General features: G+C 42.5%; 1 protein-coding gene across 2 annotated transcripts in view; it reads left to right on the forward strand.

Annotated features, from left to right (window-relative positions):
• LOC116821627 (dynein axonemal heavy chain 5-like) overlaps nt 1-16,325 on the forward strand; it is a 295,723-nt gene that overhangs the window by 265,033 nt on the left and 14,365 nt on the right. For both annotated transcript variants that reach the window (XM_075062654.1, XM_075062655.1), the window contains one exon: nt 4,901-5,033. In XM_075062654.1, coding sequence (XP_074918755.1) covers nt 4,901-5,033 — 133 coding nt within the window. The remainder of the gene's footprint in view (nt 1-4,900; nt 5,034-16,325) is intronic.

Raw genomic sequence — 16,325 nt, forward strand, 5'->3', positions numbered from 1 at the left:
AAAAGTGTGCACAAACCTCTTAAGACACAGAACTCCAATCCTATTCTTTAAAAAGGTACATTTTATTTAAAAAAAAAGAAAGAAAGAAAGAAAGAAAATACATCTGAAAACTCAGGCTATTACTAAATTTAAAAAGAACAACTACAAGGATTAAGCACCAAAAATAGCTTTCTTAAGGTCCAGTTTAAAGTTTACAAGCAAAACAAAAGCACCTGGGGTTAGCACAGAGGAATCCACAAGCCATAAAGAAATAAAAAAGATAAATCTAATCATGTCTTCCTAGACATTTCCTGATCTACTTACATATCTAGGGTTTCAAATCAGTAGTTTTTAGGTATAATACAGATGATTTTTCATACCTGGCCCAAAGCTTCTTACAGCGTCGCTGCTCTGACCCCCTCTCCTCAGGAGAACAACCGCAAACACGCAAAGGAGAAGTTTTTTCTCAATTTTAAAAAGTTCTAGCCTTCTCATTGACTCTTTGGTCAGGTGCTCACTCACTTCCTTTTACCTGTGCATAGCAGTGAGACTTTTTTAACCCTTTACAGGTAAAGCAAGTAGAGAACAGCTACTAAGAGGGATTTTATAGCTAAGTGGCTGGGTGGGTGTCCATAACAGGGAGCTACCCCCACCTTCATTATCACAGGAATACTGAGACAAAACACTGAGTGGAGCAAACAGTTGTTCTTTTGGCACCTTAGAGACTAACAGATTTGTTTGGGCATAAGCTTTCGTGGGTAAAAAACCCACTTCTTCACACTTGCATCTGAATAAGTGGTTTTTTTACCCACGAAAGCTTATGCCCAGATAAACCTATTAGTCTTTAAGATGCCACTGGACTCCTTATTGTTTTTGTGGATACAGATTAACACAGCTTACCCCTCTGATAGTTGTTCTTTTGGCCGTTTGGGCAAAATAAGTGATTTTCCTGTGAAATTCTTAAAAATCGAAGGCTGTTTGCAAATCATTTGTGAACAAAAAAGAGGGTGGTATTCACAAAATAAATTGTCCACAGGAAATTATTCTCCCAGCTCTAATCTTAAATGCTCTAGTACTATCTGCTTTTCATGATTTAGAAAGAAAGAAAGAAAGAAAAGCACATTGACTCATTCTGTAGAATGAACTGTCAGGCCAGGTCTACACTGCGACTTTAAATCGGTTTAATGGCCGATATACCGATTTAAAGCTGTACCCGTTCACACGACGTCGTCATTAATATCGAGTTAAACGGCTCCTTAAATCGATTTCAGAACTCCTCCCAGACGAGAGGAGTAGCGCTAAATTCGAAAGTGATAACTCGGATAAGGGTTCGTGTGGATGGAGAATCGAAATTATTGGCCGTCGCTAGAGGTCCACCCACAGTGACCACTGACGCTCTGGGTCCCGCAATCCGAACTCGGATGCGGATGCTGGGTAACCAAGGAAAAGCCCGAGACCTTTAACAATGACAATTTCCTGCTTTAAACGTGTCCAGCTCTGATCACACGGGTGGATGCAGTTCAAATGCAAAAGTAGCTCCCTGCATTGAACCTTACGGGAGATAACTAGATCTGACGCTGTATGGTGGAACAAATCTGTTTATCAAGCTCCGTTAAAAGAACAGAAATGCAAAGCGTTGAAATAACTCCAGGAACACAGCGGTGCGTGACAACCGTAACGGGAAGCAGAGACTCAAACGGATGCTCATGAGGGAGGGGGTAATGACGGACTAGATAGTCTCCAACAGCAGTCTCTGAAACTAAATTGCATTCTTGGCTGAGCGCCCAATGTCTGTACTTAATACACGTTTGTCCCTTGCTGGTTCCACGAAACAGCCGTCAGTCTCTCCCCCCCCAGCACGTGAAAGAGAAGTAAAATAAATAAATTCCTTGAAGTACTGTAAATGTCACCTTGTGTACTGAATGCTGCTGGCAAGAGTACCGCGAGGTGTTGACACGGTCAGGATAACTGTTTGTGATTCAGGGTCCATGATGCTGTGCTATGGCGTTTGCTCATGCACCGGGACAAAGCGCCAGGTTGTCTGCTGCTTACAAAGGGGAGGGGTTGAGGCTGTACCCAGCACCACCCGGGGCAATGTTTTTCTGCCCCATCAGGCGACTGTGCTCTCACCGAGAAGGGACCTATGGGATAGCTGAGGAACAGCTACCCACAGTGCACCGCTCCTGAAATCGATGGTAGTTTGGGACCATGGACGCAACCATCGATTTTGTGATCCACTGTGGACGCGCTAACCGATTTTATTAGATCTGTTTTGTAATATCGGTTTAAGCTAATTCGAAATAATTGTGCAGTGTAGACATACCCTCAGACTTGAAAATATAATCCGTTGGCTCCTATTCCTTGGATAGCCTTTCTGTAAAATCATATATGCATATGATTAAAATCTAATGAATAACCTCACTGGTAGTTGTCCCCCAAGGAGAAAACCATGTAAAGTTTAAAAGTTTATTTTCAAAGGCCTGAAGATGAAACCTGAGAAATGGAGGCTATCAAAGCATTTACTGTCTTGTCCTATCAAGTATCACCATTCAAGTGCTACACTTGTCTTCCTTTTTAAAGAGGAATGCTGCTAGATATAATGTTATGTCATTACAATAGCATTCATCCTTAGGACTTGTCTACATGGAGAAATTAGTATGTGAAACCTAGGGTGTGAATTTCAAGTGAACTAGCTACTGTTATATTAATGTAAATGGAAAAAATGAGCCAAAGATTTTAAATAAAATCATAATTAACAGAGATATCCTATCTCTTAGAACTGGAAGGGATCTGAAAGGTCATTGGCTCTAGCACCCTGCCTTCACTAGCAGGACTAAGTACTGATTTTGCCCCAGATCCTAAGTGGCCCCCACAAGGATTGAACTCACAACTGTGGGTTTAGCAGGCCAATGCTCAAACCACTGAGCTATCCTCCCCCCTAACATAACACAGTCTCATTGTCCAACATTGAACAGTGTTAAACAAGGTTTGCAGTTTGGTATACAGACACCTCAGCCTGCTTAATACCATGGCAAACACAGCATTAAATTTCCTTTTAACCTTTTATTAAAAATGCAGAAAAGAAGGAAAAACAGACAACATACCTTCTTCCCTTTCACGGTAGCTGGAGAGAGTTTTAGAAGGAAAAACCTCTGTGTATGACAATCTTTTAGATGGTGTTAAAGATGGTAATAACTGTCCTTTTGGGTAAAAAGAGAAGAAGTTAGCTGAGATGAGCTGGAGGAGTTGTTGCTGCAGTTGTTAAAGTCTGATCCCATTTAATTTCGGTGTTTGGGATTCAGCTGGCACTTGAAGGGGTGGCATTGTCATCTGGAACTTTCTCTCTGGCCCAGTCTGGTCTGGGCATCCCTCAGGATTAGGATAAAGAAGGCCCAGGGTCCCAGGAACCAATAGAGGTGGCACCTGTGATGATGATACTTGCTGCAGTAGCCTCCATCTGTTCTTTACTATATTTTTCCTTTCCTCCAAAGTCTTTCTCTTTAAGGACCCAAAAAGGGAGTGGCAGGTGGAATAGTCCATCCCTTTATTATTTTGTTCACCAATTAGGCCTAATCTCCAATATATCACATTTGTTTTATTAACTTCTAATCTTTTTTTTAACCAAAAATGGTTTTAACATAGTCCTTGAACGTGGCCTTTTTGTTTGGACTCAGTTAATCTGTCTGGGTCTTTTGCACCTGTTTATAACATTCATTATTGAAAGCAACTTCACTTACTTTCTATTAACATTTGTTATTTTAGGCTATTGGTAACATTTTATAAGCTTTCATATATTTTTCACAATTAAGCTTACAATTAGGGTAAATTTATAGGCTCGATTATCACAACACTACTCCTTATTAACTCCATGTGTACATGGATACTGTGCAACGTGTGCCTTTGTGCTCTTTAACTTATTATCCTTTAAATTATACTAAGCTAAGCAGCCTGAGGGCATTTGAATGTCCACTTGTGAGTTAGTCCTTGTCTACAATAGGAAATTAGGTTGATCTAACTATGTTGTTCAGGGGTGTGAAAAATCCATACCCATGAATGACGCACTTAAGCCAACATAAGCCCCGGTGTAGACAGCACTAGGTCGATGGGAGAATTTTTCCATATACTGAACTACCACCTCTTGGGGAAGGTGATGGTGAATAGATTACCTACACCGACTGGAGAACCCCTCTCATCAGCAAAGGTCGTGTTTTCACTGAAGCACTGCACTGGCGCACCTGCAGCGTTTCAAATGTAGACAGGCCCTTAGTGTGGTAAAACTAGTGTGCTTTAAATTTACACCCTAGCTTACTCTGCATTAACTTCCCTGCGTCTCTCAAGTAACTCTTGGTGTCTTTCAAGAAAAGCACAAATTAGAATTTAATGGACATTTGGCCTTGGCAAAGTAGTACCCGCTGTATTAGGCTGATGTTTGATTTTATTGGAATTCTAACTCTATCTTCTATTGGAAGAATAGTTTCCTTACCTTGTCAAATCTTTTTTTGTTTAACTTTCCCTTTATATTTTTAGTAGCTTACATTTAACACAGTACTGTACTGTATTTCCCTTTTTCTCTGTGCTGCTTTCTGAATGCGTACTTTCAGTTCCAAATAAGATGTGAGGTGGAATGGTCAGTTCATAACTCTGGTCTTCGTAACTCTGAGGTTCTACTGTAGAAGTAAATGTCGTGTATCTTCCAAAAGCTGACAGTCTCCCCTCCATTGGGATGAAACTCCTTTTTACTAGGCCTAATGAGTCAGAACATACTAGACCATAAAGCTGGTGCAGGATGAGCATTGGCTATCTGTTACTGTGTAGTTTGGTTTATGGGAAAAATTTTAAAAAGTACCTTTGTGCTTTTGAAAGTATTAGATTTGTATATATACATAAAAATAGATATGTTTTTTTTCTAAACTCTGTTTAGGTGAAAGCCCAGCTTCAAAAGATGGGAGCAATTCAACCCATAAATATATTTCTACGTCAGGAAATTGACCGTATGCAGCATGTTATATCAAGAGTTCGAACTACACTGACCGATCTCAAGCTGGCCATAGATGGTAAGTATATAATCATACCCCATTAATTTCTAAGGATTATAACAGTATTGTGACACTAACAACGTTCCCGCATCTACCTCAGATTTATGGTGCCCTGATCTTGCAATTCATTGTGCCGTGCGGCACTACTGTACCCACATGAACCCTATTGAAGCCAATCTGTCTTTGCAGAGCTGCACTTCTGCACCTGTATGCTATGAATTGCAGGATTGGGACCATAAACGGTATGGCAAAATGATTCAGCATCAAACTTAAGGCTTAATTGTATAGAACTAAGAAGATGCATAGTTACAAAATTACATACTAATTAGCAGGGGGGAAGTGGCATTCTGCACATAGATTCATAGACTCTAAGACTGGAAAGGACCTCGAGAGGTCATCAAGTCCAGTCTCCTGCCCTCATGGCAGGACCAAATACTGTCTAGACATTTATCTAACCTACTCTTAAATATCTCCAGAGATGGAGATTCCACAACCTCCCTAGGCAATTTATTCCAGTCTTTAACTACCTCCTGACAGTTAGGAACTTTTCCTAATGCCACTAATCTTCCCCTTGCCTGCAAGTTTAAGCCCCATTGCTGCTTCTGTCTATCATTAGAGCAAGGTGAACAAGTTTTCTCCTCCTCCTGATGATACCCTTTTTAGAATTCCTGAACAACCTGCTAATCATGTCTCTCTCAGTCTCTCTTTCCAGACTAATAAATCCAATTCTTTAGCCTTCCTTCATAGGTCAGTTCTCAGACCTTTAATCATTCTTGTGCTCTTCTTTGGGACCCTCTGCCAATTTCTCCACATCTTCTTTGAAATGTGGTGCCCAGAACTGGACACAATACTCCAGTTGAAGGCTAACCAGCGCGAATAGAGCCGAAGAAATGATTCTCGTGTCTTGTTGACAGGCACACCTGTAATGTATCCCAGAATCACGTTTGCTGTTTTTGCAACACATCAACACCTGTTGACCATATTTAGTTTTGTGGTCCTTTATGACCAGAATCTCTTTCTGCCTACTCCTTCGTAGACAGTCTGCTTCCATTTCTGTATGTGTGACGATTGCTCCTTCCTAAGTGGAGCACTTTGGCATTTGTCCTTTATTGACTTCATCCGGTTTACATCAGACCATTTATCCAATTTGTCCAGATCATTTTGCATTTTGTCCCTGTACTCCAAAGCAGTTGCAATCCTCCCAGTTTGGTAATCGTCTGCAACTTAATCCGCGTACTTTCTATTCCAACATCTAAGTAATTATGAAGAATTGGAACAGAGCGGTCCCAAACAGCCCGCGCGGAGCCTCACTTGTTTATACCTTCCAAGCAGATTGGGAGCCATTAATAACTACTCTCTGAGTACGGTTATCCAGCAGTTATGCGACCCACCTTATAGTAGCCCCATCTAAATTGTAGTTGCCTAATTATCGATAAGGATATATCAGCGAGACCGTAATCAATGCTTACGAAGTCTAGGTATACCACATCCACAGCTTCTCCCTTATCCACAAGACTCGTTATCCTATCAAAGAAAACTATCAGATTGGTTTGACACGATTTGTTCTTTACATGTTAGAGCTGAGAGAGTTTAGCTTAAGGTAAGAGATGAGCAGTAGTGAAGTGAAGGGGATGGAATAGATGGCTCGTGTTGCTTTCTGTTTCCTCCTTCTCTCATCCCATTTTGCCCATCTGGTATCGTTGAAATGGCTAGCTGGAAGGAGAATATAAAACCAGGCTCCCAAAAGAAACGCATAAGAAGATTTTTTTTCAGTATATAAGAATACTCTCCACTTCATTATCCAAGTCATTCATGAAAATATTGAGTAGTGCTAGACCCACGGTTGACCCCTGTGGGGTTCCCAGTTTTACAGTGAACCAATGATAAATACTCTGAGTAGGGTTTTCAACCAGTTTTTTATCCAGATTATATTTTTGAGTTCAAATTATAGTTATTATAATTGTAGCTGTGCTTTGTACTCACTATTATGTTCCACCTGTTAGTGCTGTTTTAATTGCTTATTGATTGCCCAGAATTTATTTCACAGTTGGAATGATATAATATTCCACATAAATCTGAAAGTAAAAGTAAATGTTGTCCTCTCAAGTGACCTAAATAGTGTGAGTTTGACACAGAGCGGTCATTTCAGAGGAGGTCGTGTTTTTGTGGCTGTATATCCTTTTCATTTTGGGAATGAAATGGGCCTGAATCAAACCCCCAGGTCGAAATGCCCTAAATTTTGGTGAATTTCCAGTCTGGATATGGAAGCAGACTTTATAGATTGGTGTCAGTATCTAGGAGTTACTGTGTTCGTGGCTAAATGGAAAGCAAGCGAAGGAGAATTAACGTAAATTTTGACTTCAGAAGTTACTATCATGTTCATTATGAAGAAACTATACCATTATTAAAGGTCAAACAATCCTTCCGTTATAACTACAGTTTTGACAACCCTAATTTTACATTATTTTAAATTAATACCACTGCTCCTGGAATTTTTTCAGGCATAAATTTATGCCAGGGTATAAAGCTTGAGAAAATTTAGACAAACTTTCTGAGAGAGCGATCTGTGGGAGTCCAAAAAATGATACATTCCTGACTTTTTCAGACCATTGTAACTCAGAAAAGGCTTGGTCTGGAAATCCCAAATATGAGATTAATATGTTGCACTGGCTGAGTAGGGGTGCCTTTCACTAGTCCTTATAGGTTTTGGTTGCAGATTTGATATGTTATTAGAAACCTTTTCATCATATGTTTTGAGCTCTGCATTGATCTATGTAATGCATGCTGTCTAGTAAGCTAGCTTTAGGTGCTACTCAAATAACACATCAGTATCATACATGCTTTCTACGCTGCACAGCCACAACGCTGAAGTACTCATGAATCCTGTGGAAACATAATAGGAGTTATGTGGAGGATAAGTACTTGCAGAGTTCCTAAGGTTTGTGGCTGTACAAGCTGACATTCATCTTATTTTTTGGAAAGATAAAGGATCATCATTTTTCAGTCAGTAGGCCCGGTAGCCAGGAGGAATGATAGTTGGAGGTGGAGGGAGACAGTCAGAGAGGAGGTTTTGAATTCTGTTCAGATCTGTAATTCCAGTGAGTCAGAATGCTTTACACACATTATATATGGCACCTTACAAACATAGTTTAGTTAGACCTCAAAAGACCCTGGTAAACTAGACATATAATTTTACCTCCATTTTACAAAGGGAGAAGTTGAAGCTCAGTGAGTTGATCTTGCTGTGTTAGCAACCAGATTAAAATCATGGTCTCCTGCGGGCTGGGATCCTATTGGCTTCTGATGGCTGCCTGCAAAGATGAAAAGAACTCTAGTGCTGCTAAAGATAATGATATTTTTGTTTAGCTCATATGATGGGGCTTGTGCATTTGGACTGAAGAGTCCTTTGTTCTCTCCCCATTGATTCCCACAATGGCTGTATGGGAGCCACATAAGGAATCATCAGGGTATTCCTCATCCAGAGGAGAATTTTATTAGGGGATGTTTGGGAACATTCAATAAAGCATTCGTAAAATGTGGCAATCGGAAAATTCATGTTTTGAGACTTCTGGAGAAAAAGAGCTGATGTGTTTTGCCACCTCATAACTCAAAAACATTTTGGCCCAATATTTCCCAATTTTTATTTTTCTTCTCACCCTGAGGAAGGCTGGTTCCTCTGATTATCTTTTTAAAAGATAAAAGACACTTTTGGACATATTACTAAATCTTATATGCACACTTGGCTTGATGCTGAATATCTAAGAGTGTTCAGAAGCAAATTGTGTAGATTTAGGATAAACTACAGGAAACAGAGAAGACTTTAAAATATGCTGCAGAGCAGTTTTGTAATTTCTACTGACCTGGTGTGGGACAAGGCTCTGTGTGTGTGTGTGTGTGTGTGTGTGTGTGTGTGTGTACATGTGCATGTGCGCACAAAATATTATTTTTTGTATCATCTATCATCATGATAATGTGTGGACATGTAGATTTGGTACCTCTGCTGATAAATTTTCAAGACAAATTGCAAGGCAAAATTGTGTGCGATTATTTTAAAAAAATGACAGCAATCTTACTGAATAGAGTAAATAGCTATTGTGGAGAATGAGGGAATTAAGTGTACTATTTTTTACAAATATATGCATCTCGGTTTACCTGGTTGGTGGTAGCCTGCCTGACTGCAAGGTCTTAACTCAAAGGAGGCTATCGGGGGGAAACAAACAGGAAACAAAACAATGGCTAAGAAAAGGTACAGTCTGCAAGAATATCAACAGTTCTTGAGGGAACTAGGGGAAGCTATGAATTGGGGAGTGCCCCTGCCTGGCTGCAACCAGGCTGGTAAGGTTTACTCTTTACAAGCCCAGGATCAAAGTGGGTGCTAAACCATTAAATAACCTCAAGCCTAGAAAAGGAAGAGAGTTGAGGGTGTTGCCAGGAGCCACCCAGGGAGTGTGAGTGAACACTGACAGGGATGCAAGACACAGAGAACATGCTGCAGCTGCGAAGTCTGCTTCTTCCAGCCTAGAAATGGAGGTAAGTGGGCTGAATAGAACTTACCAAAGCTTGCAAGGAAAGATTAAGAGTTAGGTAAAGGTAAATATGAGTATAGGCCTTTATTGTTTTTGCCCTTTGCTCTGCATCCTATGTACCTTTGGGTGAATGAATAAATAAAGCTTTGTTTTGAAGCAGCTGTTTGTCAGTCACTCTAATCACTGTCACAGGCTCCCAGAGCAAAGGTCTTACAGGAGCAGAACTCATTTGGACCTGTTGGGTTAATATAGTTGGTAAACAGAGGGGCTGCACCTCAGGGTATGTCTACACTACAGGATTATTCCGATTTTACATAAATCGGTTTTGTAAAACAGATTGTATAAAGTCGAGTGCACGTGGCCTCACTAAGCACATTAATTCGGCGGTGTGCATCTATGTACCGAGGCTAGCATCAATTTCTGGAGCGTTGCAGTGTGGGTAGTTATCCTGTAGCTATCTCATAGTTCCCGCAGTCTCCCCTGCCCATTGGAATTGTGAGTTGAGATCCCAATGCAAAAACAGTGTTGTGGGTGATTCTGGGTAAATCTCGTCACTCAATCCTTCCTCCGTGAAAGCAACGGCAGACAATCATTTTGCGCCGTTTTTCCCTGGATTGCCCTGGCAGATGCCATAGCATGGCAACCATGGAGCCCGTTTTGCCTTTTGTCACTGTCTCCGTATGTGTACTGGATGCTGCTAACAGATGCGGTACTGCAGTGCTACACAGCAGCATTCATTTGCCTTTACAAGGTAGCAGACTGTTGCCATCCCTATTGCACCGTCTGCCATGCCATGGTAAACTGGCGATGAGATGACGATTATCAGTCGTTCTGTACCATCTGCTGCTGTCATGGGTGCTCCTGGCTGGCCTCGCTGAGGTCGGCTGGGGGCCCATGGACAAAAATGGGAATGACTCATTCCCTTCTTTATGTTTTGCCTAAAAATAGTCAGTCCTGCCTAGAATATGGGGCAAGTGTACTAGAGAACCAGAGAGCACAGCCGCTCTGTATCAGAGCCCCAGAGATCCCACAGAAATGATGACCTGCATGCCATTCTAGGGGGTCTCCCTGCAACCAGCCAACCCGTTGCTTCCCTCCTCCCCCAACCCTCCTGGGCTACCGTGGCAGTTATCCCTCCATTTGTGTGATGAAGTAACAAAGAATGCAGGAATAAGAAACACTGACTTTTTAGTGAGATAAAATGAGGGGGAGGCAGCCTCCAGCTGCTATGATACGTCCGAGGCAGTACAGAATCTTTTGCTTTAAGTATGAAAGGCGGGGGGGCTGATAAGATCAGCCTCCAGTGCTATGAGAAGGAGGTTACCAGCCGTTCTGTACCATCTGCCGGAATGACCGGGAGTCAAATTCCCACATTTTTACCAGGCCCACTGGCCCGACTCTCACTGGGCCGCCAGAGACTCATGGGCTGCTGATGAGGTGTAGACAGTAACAATATGACTTCTGTCCCGGAAGGGGATGCGGTGTAGCGCTGCAGGCACCTCCCCGTCTACACAGATGCAGTAAGCATAGAGTGAATTGAAAAAAGGTGAGACAACGTTTTTTCCTTTTCTTTCGGGGGGGGAAGGGTGTAAATGACGAACATAATACCCTGAAACACCCAGGAAAATGTTTTGACCCTTCAGGCATTGGAGCTCAAACCAAAGATGCAATGCTTTTCAAAACTAACGGGACTGTGAGATAGCGAGTCCTCAGTCTCCTTCCCTCCCTCCATGGCATCCATTCTTGATTCTTTGGCTTTCCATTACGCTTGTCACACCAGCAATGTGCTGTGGCCTCTGTCTATCATAGCCTGGAGATTTTTCAAATGCTTTGTCATTTCATCTCCTGTAATGGACTCTGATAGAACAGATTTGTCTCCCCATACAGCGATCAGATCCAGTATCGTCCCGTAACGGTCCATGCTGGAGCCTCTTTGGATTTGGGACTGCATCGCCATCTGTGCTGATCAGCACTCCACACTGGCCAAACAGGAAATGAAATTCAAAAGTTCGCGGGGCTTTTCCTTCTACCTGGCCAGTGCATCCGAGTTCAGATTGCTTTCCAGAGCGGTCACAATGGTGCACTGTGAGATACCGCCCAGAGGCCAATACCGTCAATTTGTGGCCACACTAAGCCTTATCCGACATGGCAATACCTATTTCAGCGCTACTCCTCTTGTTGGGGAGGAGTACAGAACTCAGTTTAAAGTGTCCTTTATATTGATATAAAGGGCCTCATTGTGTGGACGGGTGCAGGGTTAAATCAGTTTAATGCTGCTAAATTCGGTTTAAACGCGTAGTGTAGACCAGGCCTCAGAGACACAGTCTAAGAGTGGTAGGAATGTGTGGTTCCACCCAGATGGAGTGAAGGTAGCAAAATCTGCTGCATGAGGAGTGCATGTCAGAGAGACTAAAGGGACTCTAAAGCACAGCTTGCCCTGTAACCATGGCAACTATTTATGAGCAATATCAGAATATAGGAACTAGAGGCTTGATTGATTCTCCTTTCATTCACATGGGTTTTATCCTTGTCTAACTCCCTTGTTTCAGTTGAGTTATTCCTGATTTACACTTATGCACATGAAAAGAGAATCAGGCTCAGACAATCAAGTTCTTGCTGAAACCAGAGCTTAAGTTCCCAACCCTGCTAATTTGAGCTGCACATCTGGATCTTCACCTCTCTAGCTGGAGGCAAATTCTTCCAAATGAAGAAGTTCACAACTGGTCCAAATCCGAACCTTCCCATATTTCAGGATGTTCAGATCCAGCTCATTATAGAGATAGGTGTGAGCGCAAGTAGTAACAAGGGGCTACTGTATACACATAATTAGGTTTGGAAGGATTAAATTTTTATCTATAAATGAACATCAGTTTCACTGGACACATGCAAACCAATTAAAAACTACTTCCATCTATAATAATCCAAATTTACAGCTAGGCAAAGTAAGGAAAATGCTGCTTAACTTATTAGAGTTTGATTGAAGGACATTTCTTATATAAATTTTGACATGTGATATTGCCAATTGGTATTTTACCAGTTATAAAGCTTTGACGTTTTGAATCTCATTGTCTACTGTCATTAAATAATTATTGGCTGACTGTCCCATAATTTCTCATAATTGTGAGAATTTAAATAGATAAAAACTAAAGAAATGCTTAAACCCCATAATTCCAAGCAACTGTAAAGATTTAAATTGATAAAAATAGGAAAAAATAAACATATATTATCCATCAGAATATGGGGAAAAAATTGAACTCCGCCAAGCCCTCAGATAATATAAAGCGAACAAAACTTTCATTCTGTTACATGGTGAGTCACTAAACACAGAGCCACAGAACAGGATAAATGTGCTAGGATGTAGCTGTGCAGCCCCTTGACATAATTACTTTAATTAGCCACAAAAACTATAGTCTTGTTCCATATTGAATTGAACACCTACAGGAGCTTTACCTTGCCTCTTTCTCTGCACAGTAGTTGAAAGCCAAAAGAGGCTGCATCTACACTATGAGCTAGGGATGCTGTGTATATATGTGCTTGACATAGCTCATCTATGCCTCTGCTGCCACTGCTAGTGTGACCACAGCTACACAGCTATTTCTACTTGCCCTAGCTCAATAAGAGCTAGCACAAGTAGGTATGGGCCAGCAGGAAAATCACACCCCTACTTAATTGTGCAGGCATAGCCAGAGACAGGGCAACTCAGGTAGAAACCTGTTTTAAAAGTTCTAATCTACGTGCAGTATGGTTACAGTACAAATTATTTTAGAAATATCAAAAAAGACCCTTCAGCGCCTTTAAATGATCTGACCTTTAATCTGCCATCTTAAAATGGGCTTCATTGTACCCATGACAGGGGACCCGACCACATAAAGTCCAAAAATAACTGTTATAAACAGCAGGCAAGTGAAGTTCATAGAACATTACAGCCAGTCATGTTAAGTTCATGAAATGTTCAGTCAGCCCCTTAACAGCGGGCTGCCTCCTGTTTTCCATGAGTTAAATGGTAGAAATGTATGGCATTGCATTATTCACTCAATGTACCCTGTGTCTGCCTTGTTACTTGAGTGTTCCTGTTTTCTGGAATAGATGTAGCTATTCCTCTCAGTTGGTAATTAATCCAATTTCTCCCCACTATTTTATTTTTATCAAAGCATCTGAGCTGTTGGAATGCATAGCAACGCCCACAGATGGCATTCAGTCTGCCCTGGTGCTGCAACTCAAGCACCATATCCCTGCTGCCAAAGCTGACACCCACTCACTCAGCATAGTAATGCAGAGATGTAGCCAAGGCCAGGGCACTGAGCATGTCTTCTCAGCCTTTACAGCTCTTTTTTTAAGTTTGCTTCAAGTTCGTAACAAAAGTCTGGTTTCTTATTTTCAGCGACAATCATGAGTCATCACAGAGGGGCATGTGGAACAGTGTTTCCAGTTGTAGTGGGAGACTCCCTGGTGTCTCTCAGATGGTGCACAGGGAGCAGAGTCCGGTTGTGTCTCCCTAACTATGAAGCTGCAGCATAGGGAAGTCCCTAATGAGTGTAGAGATGGCATAGCTGGCTCCTGTATTGCCTTCTGCTCCTGGGGGAATTCTGCACCCTCGGGGGGGGAGGGGTGCAGATTTCTTGGCCTCTCCACAGAAAAATGGAGGAGCAAAAAATCTGTGGGGTGCACACACCCCTTCCGTGGCAGTCTGGGCACATCTGCTGGGAGCAGCTGGCAGCAGAGAGCAGATCCCTGCGGGGGCACGAGGGAGGGTGGGGGTGCATGCATGTATCCGTGAAGGGACGTTAAGGGAGTGGGGCTGAACTTGTGCCTGCGTGTGAACAAGGGAGAGAAATTTGTCGACACTGGCAATTTACTGTGCTGCAACTTTCTCACTCGGGTGTGAAAAAACACCTCCCTGAGCGCAGCAAGTTTCAGCTCTGTAAAGCGCCAGTGTAGACAGTGCCCCAGCTGGTAGTTACGTCCGTTGTGGAGGTGACCACACAAGTCACGTTAAAGTGCTGCCAGTGTAGACTAGCTCTAAGGTGCCGCAGGGACTCCTTGTTGTTTTTGCTATGTTTATGTTAGAGAAGGCCAAGTTGAAGAAATACCTCTTGAATGTGGAGCAGAAGGTGGTGACATTTATGATATTCTTGGGGTGGTTCCTGGAGGAGTTCATTCTACAGTCTCGGACTTGCCCGTCTCCTGCACAGACGAGCTTTACTCTTAGTGTAGTGTGGCCATGGAGTGACGTTGTCAACAGTGCTCTTCATCCCAGAGCTTTAGATGATCTTTTAAATATTTTGGAGCTAGCCATTGAGCATCTTCTAGATAAGGACTGAGATCTTGAACTTGACTCGATGATCTATGGAAAAGCAGTGTTGCTGAAGAGATGCACTGTAGCATTCTGAACTAGTTGGAGTTTCCTAAAAGCTAACAGCTTCTTGCCTAGGAATATTGCACAGATAGGAGGTGAGAAAGGCAGGTATAACTGAGCCAGGTTATTGTTTGCTAGGAAGGGATGGAGTCTTATAGCCAACTGGAGATGGTAGAAAGCACTACTCATGGATAAGGCTAAGATTTTGTCATGATTATTTTTCGTAAAAGTCATGGACAGGTCGGGGGCAATAAACAAAAAATCACGGAAGCTGTGACCTGTCTGTGACTTTTGCTGCTGCGGCTCCATGATTTTCCCTCACTATTGTGGTGGCTTGGATCTGTGGGGTTCCCCCCTTGCCTGTGGGAGCTGGAAGCTGCAGGGTGACCATATTTCCCAAAGAGAAAATGGGACACTCCCAGCCCTTTGCCCAAGGTGTCCATCTCTCCCCGTGCAAGGCTGTCACCCGTCACTGGAACCCTGAGGAGGGCCCCCTCAGGAGTCTGCACCTGTCGCTGGAGCCCCTGTTGCTGCTGTCACTGGAACCCTGCCAGGGCCCCACTGGCTGCCAGCTCGAGAGTACTGCAGCTCCTGGAGCTGAAGCAGAGAACGTCACAGAGGTCCCTGGAAGTCACAGATTCTGTGACTTCCATGGCCTCCGTGATATAAACATAGCCTTACTCATGGATGCTGCTATGTAAGAGCTGTCAGCAAGGGATCAGGAGTCCACCTAAACTATGGACTGAAGTTTGGTTCCTAGACACACCACTCCCTTCTCTCACCCGAGGTTTGTCAAACTTTATCTCAGTGAACGAGAGAATAGTGTAGGAAAGAGGTTTCCATAGTGTGGACCTCACCAGAACACAGAGGTAGTCTGCTGGAACGCCCACCCTCCCATTCATAGTCACACAGATCACCTCCCTTTCCCTCCCATGTACAGTTCCCTGAGCCACCTCATTCTATCTGCAATAACATTCAATTCCCGTGGCAGATACAGCAGTGGTTTATATAAAAATATAATTATTATTTGTATTGCGGTATTACCTAGGGGTTTTAATCAAAACTGAGATACATTGGGCTAGTTGCCATATTTAATTTAGGAGCTCAAAATACGGAGGACAGCCAGCTCGCTGTGGACCAGCAGCAAGTGCTCCACAGACCAGAGGCTGAGAACCCCTGATTTACAGAATACTGTGGATTTCACAGTGAGGTTAATTATTTTACAAGCAGTAACGCCAATCTTTTTTAATGGAAACCACTGTACTATATGTAGCGTATGTGTGTGGACCACCACTGCCAAAAAGAAAACATTTGTATCTCTGTATCTCTGCCATTCCTGTATCTCTGCCATTACTTTACTATTTCACTGTTGGGAGCTCTTAGTAATGAAAATGTATGGACTCATCATCTGTAACAAAATAATTGCAA

Source organism: Chelonoidis abingdonii, chromosome 2 (genome assembly GCF_003597395.2).
Source record: "Chelonoidis abingdonii isolate Lonesome George chromosome 2, CheloAbing_2.0, whole genome shotgun sequence".
Classification (NCBI taxonomy): Eukaryota; Metazoa; Chordata; order Testudines; family Testudinidae; genus Chelonoidis; species Chelonoidis abingdonii.